Below are 8,489 nucleotides of genomic sequence, written 5' to 3' on the forward strand. Positions count from 1 at the left end.
TCATACGCTGCTTTACTTCAGGATCTCCTGTTGGATGTAATAATATGATACTGTGATATTTTCCTTGCTGTGGTTTTGGTTTGCCCTACCTGACACCTGACCTCCAAGTACCTCGTGGGTACTTTGTTCTGAGTTGGTTCCTGGCGGTTTGGGTTACCACCACTTGATGCTTATGCCATATGACACCCAGTGTCCGAAGCGGTTCTTGTTGGTTTGTGGTCTTCCATTTGGGTGCCTGGGAGATTACTGTGTTGGTTAGGGCCGGGGGGGGGGCAGTCTCAGGTCCTCTGGAAGGGTGTTTTAGATTTCGTGCAGGTATGTGTATCCAGTCGATTGACTGTGGTGTGGTATACGCTGTGGGCTATGCCAGGTGTAGATATGGGTGTATTGTGCACTGTTTTGTGAGGTTTTCTGGCGTGGTCATGGGCAGGTTGTGCACTGTTTGCTAGATTTGGGCATTCCCTGTTTGTTGCGAGTTGTACTGGCCAGTAGGGGAAGGTGGCGATCCTTCCGATTTGCAGGGAGCAGGGGGTGCTCTACTGATTTTGACTTGCTTCCTCAGTTGACCTTGTGTTTCAATCGTATCGGGTGTCTTTCACTGGGTTCTGGATGCCTGGTGGGGGGTCTCCGGTTGTATCCAGGTACAGATCACCCTTGGTACAAGACGAGGGTGACTAGAAGTGATTAGGGTGAGATTAGGGTGGATTCCCTATTTTTGTTGGTCATGTTTCTGCCATACTTTATCAATAACATACATTTCTGGCATACATTTTAGCATTATTTTGTATAGCCACATGGTACATATAGCTTATTTATTTTTCTGTGCTTGTAACTTTTTCTGTTAGAATACAGTGACTATTCTTCCCCTCCCATTGCTCCCCGCGATAGGTATTTGGGAATTGCGCTGTGTGGGTAGGACACCTAGGCGACCTAGTAGACCAGGGTTACTTCATCCCTTTTCTTTGTATGCATTAACCAGTAAAACACGCTCTATCTCCAGGATGATGGTGTGGCTGAACGCACATCTTGCTTCTTATTAATAATACTGTGCAAGGCTGAACGTGAACCAGGAAGGTATGCAAATGTGTTTCTCTTCCTCTCTTCCCCGCCCTTATGTCATTGTCTGGACCTATAACCCTTGAGAACTAGCTGCAGCGCAACTAGCTTGTGTTGTGGTGTCTAGTATGAGTAAAACTACTTTAACATGGTAGGGATAGCTGGTGTATCTCCAGCAATGCAGGAGACATCACCCCTTCTGGGTCTCAATAACGATGGTGTACCATTTCTCATACAGGAGACCTTAGACTTTGCTAAAAGGCTTTGCGCATATGGTGTAAAGCTGCTTGAACGATGGCAGGAATATTTACAGAAATATTATGATATAGAAGTGGACAATTATAGCAAGGATTTGGAGAATATGCGGCCTGAGAATATAGCACATAATGGAAATAAGGATAAACGCTGGGGTAGAGGTAGATCTAGAGGCAAAGGAACAGCACCACCAATGCCATCAGGGACCACTTGCTTTAACTGCAACCAGCCTGGTCATGGGCCCAACACCTGCCCCCTCTTGCACTGACTGGAGCTGTGTAGTGGAAGATCACCACAGTGCACCCCGGTTACCAACATAGCACCCGGCACCACATACACTCCAGATAACTCATTAGACCGATAGAGTGAGGAACTGAGTTTACAAGGGTTGCAGAACCTGTTCTTAGACTTAGATATAATGGATAGAAGAACTATGATGGAGGAGCATGATTGGTCATTCAATGTTGTTATTAAGGCTTTGGAATTCAGATTAGTGCCACAAGCAGTGGGAGTTGCAGCAGGCATAGAACCCACTGAGCTGCTCTCTGCCCCGAATGTAAAACATGGAGGTGTAACACAACAACGAGATACCACTTCCATTGGCCATCTTACTATTTCTCAGTTGAGGGAGTTTCCCGATTTGGCTCAGTTTGCCTATGGGTTAGTGGCAAAGGGTCAGCGTCTGATGGAGAGAGTGTCCGCAGCCCATACTGAGAGCCAGTCCAGACAGACTATCGACTGTCCAGATGAATTGCCAGTGGGAGTATCTCCACCTCATGTTGTTCCTGACTTTCCATGTGATGATAGTCCACCCGAAAGACCAGCGACTCCAATTTCCCCACTAATATGAAAGGTATGATAGTCACAATTCACACAAGATAGCATGTATTATAATTATAACAGAATAGGAACGTATACCGTTGCTTTCTTATTAGATATGTCAGCAGAGTTTACCTTTCCCATTTCGGCTGCTTTCACTTTGGCTAACCACAGACTTGGAGTGTTGTTCCAAGAGCACAGTCGCCCAGTGTAGTGATATCCTGTGACTGCTGGTAGCTGTATACTTTATGTGCAGGATAGTCTGGTACATTAAGTGTGTATTGCCTCGTAGTGGAGAAATGAAACAAATGCACACCTGAATAGGTATGAATAACAATATTCCAATATTCTGACTTTCTTGGATTTTACTAAATTTAAGGTTTGTATGAATGCATCCTGGATGCATGGATGTATAAATATATAATAATTTGGGTTTTAGAAACTATTTTATTGAACTGTGATTTTCTGCTCACAGCACCGAGAAGAGAACATGTCTGGACGCGGCAAAGGAGGGAAGGGGCTCGGCAAAGGCGGCGCCAAGAGGCACCGCAAGGTTCTCCGGGACAACATCCAGGGCATCACCAAGCCGGCCATTCGCCGCCTGGCGCGCCGTGGCGGAGTTAAGCGCATCTCCGGCCTCATCTACGAGGAGACCCGCGGAGTGCTGAAGGTTTTCCTGGAGAACGTGATCCGGGACGCCGTCACCTACACCGAGCACGCCAAGAGGAAGACCGTCACCGCCATGGATGTGGTCTATGCTCTGAAGCGCCAGGGCCGCACCCTCTACGGATTCGGCGGTTAAACACTCGACTTGAACTGTGAGCCTATAAATGAATTGCTTTTAATAACTTAGTATCGTTTTGATAGATAGTTGACTTGGAAGATGGAGGCTATATCTACATTGCTGTGACTCATTAATGATCTATCATGAAATGATTTATCCTTGAATATTCTGAATTACCGTAACAACGGTTCTAATAAGTTTGTGGGTAGTGCCATTTAGAGATAGCACACAGCTGGAAATATAGAATAGCAATTTCTATCTGTTGCAAGCAAGAAATCTTTGAAACATTATTTTGTCTCATTGGATATGTTAGAGATGAATTGTTTAAACTCAAACCCATATTCTAAGATATATATTTAATAGGATTCTCTTCCTTTTTAATAGAGTTATGTATGGTAATTGAATCAACTTTTTAGAAAATGTGAATAGCTATTAGCTATTATAGATTTGTTTACACATCATTTGGTGTATATAAGTCAGTTTTCTAAAACGTAGCCCGTATATGATCAAGGTCAGGACAGCCCGAAACGCGCCATAACAGAATTTTCACAAAATAAATTGTTTGCGAGCAGTAAAAATGGTGTCTATATATATATATATATATATATATATATATATATATATATATATATATATAAATATATATATATATATATATATATATATATATATATATATATATATATATATATATATATATATTTATATATATATATATATTACCTACTGGCGGTCGCCAGTAGGTAGTTATAGTTAGGATTTTTTTCAATGTTAAATCTGAAAATTCTATTTGGAATAACTTTGGCGCCGGTTGACGAATCTGCCTGAAAGTTTCCTCAAAATGGCCTCGCGGCTTTCCGGTCCTTCCCTGAAAGTTTGGGGGGGATTCGTCAAGCGGGGGCCGAGATAAAAGGGGGGTCCCAAAACGCGTTTTCCCCATGTTAATTTCCATAGGGCGGTCGATTTCACTTTTAGCCCGAACGGCTGAATGGATTTCCACCAAACTTGGCAAAATTGTAGGGACTGGTAGCCCGATGTGCCTTTGCTATGTCTCAAGATATGTGCTCCAGTGGATTTTGAGTAATTAAGGTTCAAAAAAATATATATATCTATAGCAGCGCTCCGGTAAGCGCACCGGTACGCGCACCGGGCGCGCCACGCGACTTGCGCGCAGAAAGCTGATTGGCTCTGGGGTGTCTGTAAACATTCTAAACAGTCCGGAGCGGCCGCCATCTTGTGTCTCGGTAGGATCGAGACACAAGAGGTGGCCAAAACAAAGGGGGAAATGACCATAAGGGGGCAGAGTAGACCCCCCCTTGACCCCCTAGGTTTGATGTGGGGGCCATAAAAGGGCCCCACGGGGCAAAAAAAATAAATATTTTTTTTTTGATTTTCGCGGGGGGAGTGCCCGGTACGCGCACCGGGGAGCGTACCGGGGAGCGTACCATGGAGAAAAAGAATGACAGTTTTAAAAGTAGCTGATTAGAAAAAAAAATGTTTAGTTGTTTTTTTTATACATACACATACATATATATGAATGCATATGCACATATATATATGCATATATGTCTATATGTGTGCGTGTAGAGAGAGGTAGAGAGGTAGAGGTGTAGAGGTAGAGAGGTAGAGAGGTAGCGGTAGAGAGGTAGAGATTAGTAGAGAGAGAAGAGAGAGGTAGAGAGGTAGAGAGTAGAGAGTGAGTAATAGAGAGTAGAGAGTGAGTAGTAGAGAGTAGTAGAGAGCAGTAGAGAGAGTAGCAGAGTGAGTAGTAGAGAGTAGTAGAGTGAATAGTAGAGTGAGTAGTAGAGAGTAGTAGAGAGTGAGTAGTAGAGAGTGAGTAGTAGAGAGTAGTAGAGAGTAAGTAGTAGAGTGAGTAGTAGAGAGCAGTAGAGAGTGAGTAGTAGAGAGTAGGAGAGAGTAAGTAGTAGAGAGTAGTGGAGAATATTTCAAAGTTTGGCACAGCACCACTTTCACAATGAGTCCAATCAAATCATATCACTTAGAGTACTTATTGAAGCGCTGAATCTTGGTGTATATTCAAATGCTTTTATTTTCCTTAAGTTTATGTACCACAGCCAGCCGAAACGTTTCGTTCTGTACAACAGAACTTCTTCAGGGCGTTCTTATTTCCTTCAAGATATGTCGGTATCCCGTTGTCATATAACTAGATATTTCTTCCAAATGTTAGACGAGACATAAGTATATTCTTATTAAAAGTGACTAGGTATCAATTTTACCCACACAATTCGGGCAGACTTGAGTAATTTATAGCATCCTCAAAGTCAGTCTTTCAAAAATTCCAAAGTATAGGACATGATAATCCAAATCCAAATGTTTCTCAAGAAAAGTCATTTACAATCGTTCGGAATATCGGTGTTTGGGCAGATATGATCCAGGGACCCCCAGTATGCAAGGGGAATTAGTCCTCCCTCTGCAAAGGCGCCAGTGGCCTGCATTGCAGAGAGGTGTAACAAGGGTGTGGCCTCATTACACTTCTCTGCAATGCAGCTCCCTCGCGCATACTGGAGGCTCCTGGTGCACTAGTTGACCCCAGGGACCCCCAGTATGCAAGGGGAATTAGTTCCCCCTCTGCAAACGCGGCAGTGGGCTGCGTTGCAGAGAGGTGTAACAAGGGGCATAGTCTCATTACACCTCTGCAATGCAGCCCCAGGCGCATACTGGAGGTTCTAGGTGGGCTAATTGGCCCCCAGGGGCCCCCAGTATGCAAGGGGAATTAGTTTCCCCTCTTCAAACATGCACGGGGGCTGCGTTGCAGAGAGGTGTAAAAAGGGTTGTGGCTTCATTACACCTCTCTGCAATGCAGTCCCCTGGCGCATACTGGAGATTCCTGGTGGGCTTTCAGGTCTTATATAGTTAGGAATTAGCATTAAAAAAACCTTTGAAATTCACTGAAAAAACCACAGGTTTCACACCAGTTATAGTTAGGAATTAGCATTTAAAAAACCTTTGAAATTCACTGAAAAAACCATAGGTTTCACACCAGTTATAGTTAGGAATTAGCATTTAAAAAACCTATTAAATTCACTGACAAAACCAGTTATAGTTAGCTGGAAATTTTACTGACATAAAACCATTGAAATTCCCACGTTATAGTTAGTTGGACTCACTATAACTTGCGCGCCTGCAATGCACTGCTGATGACGTCACATATTACATCACTCATGACATGGTCAGTGACATCACTCATGACATCACTGATGACACCATCCAGTGAATGTGTGTCTTTCTGAAAAATAAATTTGTTTTATATATCTATTTGTAAAGGTCGATGGAAGAATAAATGTTTAAATAGGTGTGTAAATGGATGTTTTTTTAAAAAAAACATTGGTTGGTTAACTGGCTTATTAAGTGTATCTTAGTGAATACATATATTAGCGAGTATTGTTTAAATATTTAAATGTTTGTATCAGTGTTTCTCTTTGTGTATAAGTGGCTGCAGGGGTTGGTGACTGACTCACTGTTTGAATGTGTTTTGAAGACAGCATATGTGCAGGACTGTATAGGTGGACGAGTGTGTATATGTGTGTGTTAGTGAGTGAATGACTGTCTCACTAGTGTCTTCATTAGTAACTACATATGTTTTAATCTAGTATATGTGAGTATTGATGTATATAAGTGAGTATAGTATATATAGTGAGAGATTGTAGGAGTTCCTGTTTAAATAAGTATGTGTTTCTATAAGTGATTGTTTAAGAGAGTAAGTATGTGTAAGTTTCCTTAGAAGTAAGGTGGTAGTGTGTGTATAAATGTATATGCAAATAAATGGATGTTCAATAGTTTATGTGCATGTGTGAGTATGTGTGTGAGTAACTTTTGGATGACTGCTGATGTGTAACAGGATGTATAGGTGTATCACTACATATGATGAGTGAGTATATATATGAGTGACTATATAGAACTGTTGGTGAATGAGTGGATGAGTATATAGATGGTGGAATTACTGAATTGGTTGTTGTTACTGGTTTGGGTATCTCCATTTTTTTGAAAATGTTTGTTTCTATTTTTGAATATGTGTTTCAAGCGTTACATTACACTGAAATTAGGTCTGTCACTCTGTCACAAGGATGGTGTCATCAGTGATGTCATGAGTGATGTCACTGACCATGTCATGAGTGATGTAATATGTGACGTCATCAGCAGTGCATTGCAGGCGCGCAAGTTATAGTGAGTCCAACTAACTATAACGTGGGAATTTCAATGGTTTTATGTCAGTAAAATTTCCAGCTAACTATAACTGGTTTTGTCAGTGAATTTAATAGGTTTTTTAAATGCTAATTCCTAACTATAACTGGTGTGAAACCTATGGTTTTTTCAGTGAATATATATATATATATATATATATATATATATATATATATATATATTCATTGAAAAAAACATAGGTTTCAGCCACATTATAGTTAGGAATTAACATTTAAAAACCTTAGAAATTCACTGAAAAAACCATAGGTTTCACACATGTTATAGTTAGCTGGACATTTCACTCATACAAAACCATTGAAATTCCCTTGTTATACTCTTTCATAAGGATGATGTCATCAGTGATGTCATTTGAGATGTCATCAGTGATGTCATCAATGATGTCACTGACCATGTCATGAGTGATGTAATATGTGACATCATCAGCAGTGCATTGCGGGCGTGTGAGTTATAGTTAGCTGAACTAACTATAACGGGGCAATTTCTTTGAGAATTTCGTGTGTATTCGTCGACCGGTGCCAAAGTTATTCCAAATAGAATGTTGCGGATTTCCTATGGAAACTAGGTCCTAACTATAACTACCTACTGGTGACCACCAGTAGGTGATATATATATATATATATATATATATCAAAGAAAGACGTGCGCAATACCTCACGCTGCACGGGCCACAGCAACAGTGCTTGCAAAAGATCTTTTTATTTAGATAAAACAGGCATAACGCGTTTCGAGTTTACACAACTCTTCATCAAATGCCAGGCTGCAGTGTCCGTGGGTTCGTTTTGATTTAAATAACGTATCTCATTAGGCAGTGAGAAAGGACTTCAGTCATTGACTCTAGATTAAAGGGACAGTGTGTAAAGTATTATTTTCTTCTTTCTCCCATTTGCTCTGTAGAAAGGAAAGCAGAGATGAGTACTTATGTGTTTCAGGTTTCCAAGTAACCTCACAGTGGTACAAAATAAAACAGTTTTCTCTGCTTTTGTATTTAAAGTCATATCATCACGGGACTCCATTGCCCATAATGCTCCACTGCCCTTCAAATGTTAACTGGTTCTCACTGCTGATCTTGGTAAAATCAATGTCAGCGCGATGTGTCCAGAGTGCAAACATTGCTTTTAAATGGAAAGTGTTCCGTACCTCAGTCACACCGTGCAGATAGGATTTCACTACCACGCAGACCTTCAACAGCTTTTCTTGTTTCCAAAGCTCCAAGTCTGTTGTACTGAGGGTAATCCTCGGCATACCCTAGCTGCGCCAAAGTTTCCATTCCCAAAGTTCAAGCGGGCCCTCCTGGAGGCCTCTTCCAATCCAACTCTAGTGGTGTCATCTCTTTAGCAGCCGGAGGGCACCC

At 41.5% G+C, this 8,489-nt stretch overlaps 1 protein-coding gene across 1 annotated transcript; it reads left to right on the top strand.

The window, feature by feature from the left end:
- The first annotated feature begins 2,620 nt into the window (after positions 1–2,620).
- LOC147683450 (histone H4) lies at positions 2,621–2,932 on the top strand. Its single transcript, XM_086942532.1, has one exon. The coding sequence runs from the start codon at positions 2,621–2,623 to the stop codon at positions 2,930–2,932; it is 312 nt and encodes a 103-aa protein (XP_086798658.1).
- The last annotated feature ends 5,557 nt before the right edge of the window (positions 2,933–8,489 follow it).

The sequence above is a fragment of the Lissotriton vulgaris genome, chromosome 11 (assembly GCF_964263255.1).
Source record: "Lissotriton vulgaris chromosome 11, aLisVul1.2, whole genome shotgun sequence".
NCBI lineage: Eukaryota > Metazoa > Chordata > Amphibia > Caudata > Salamandridae > Lissotriton > Lissotriton vulgaris.

Bases quoted from the DNA above. Each gene is read 5' to 3' on its own strand.
- LOC147683450 (XM_086942532.1), top strand. From the start codon at position 2,621: ATGTCTGGACGCGGCAAAGGAGGGAAGGGGCTCGGCAAAGGCGGCGCC.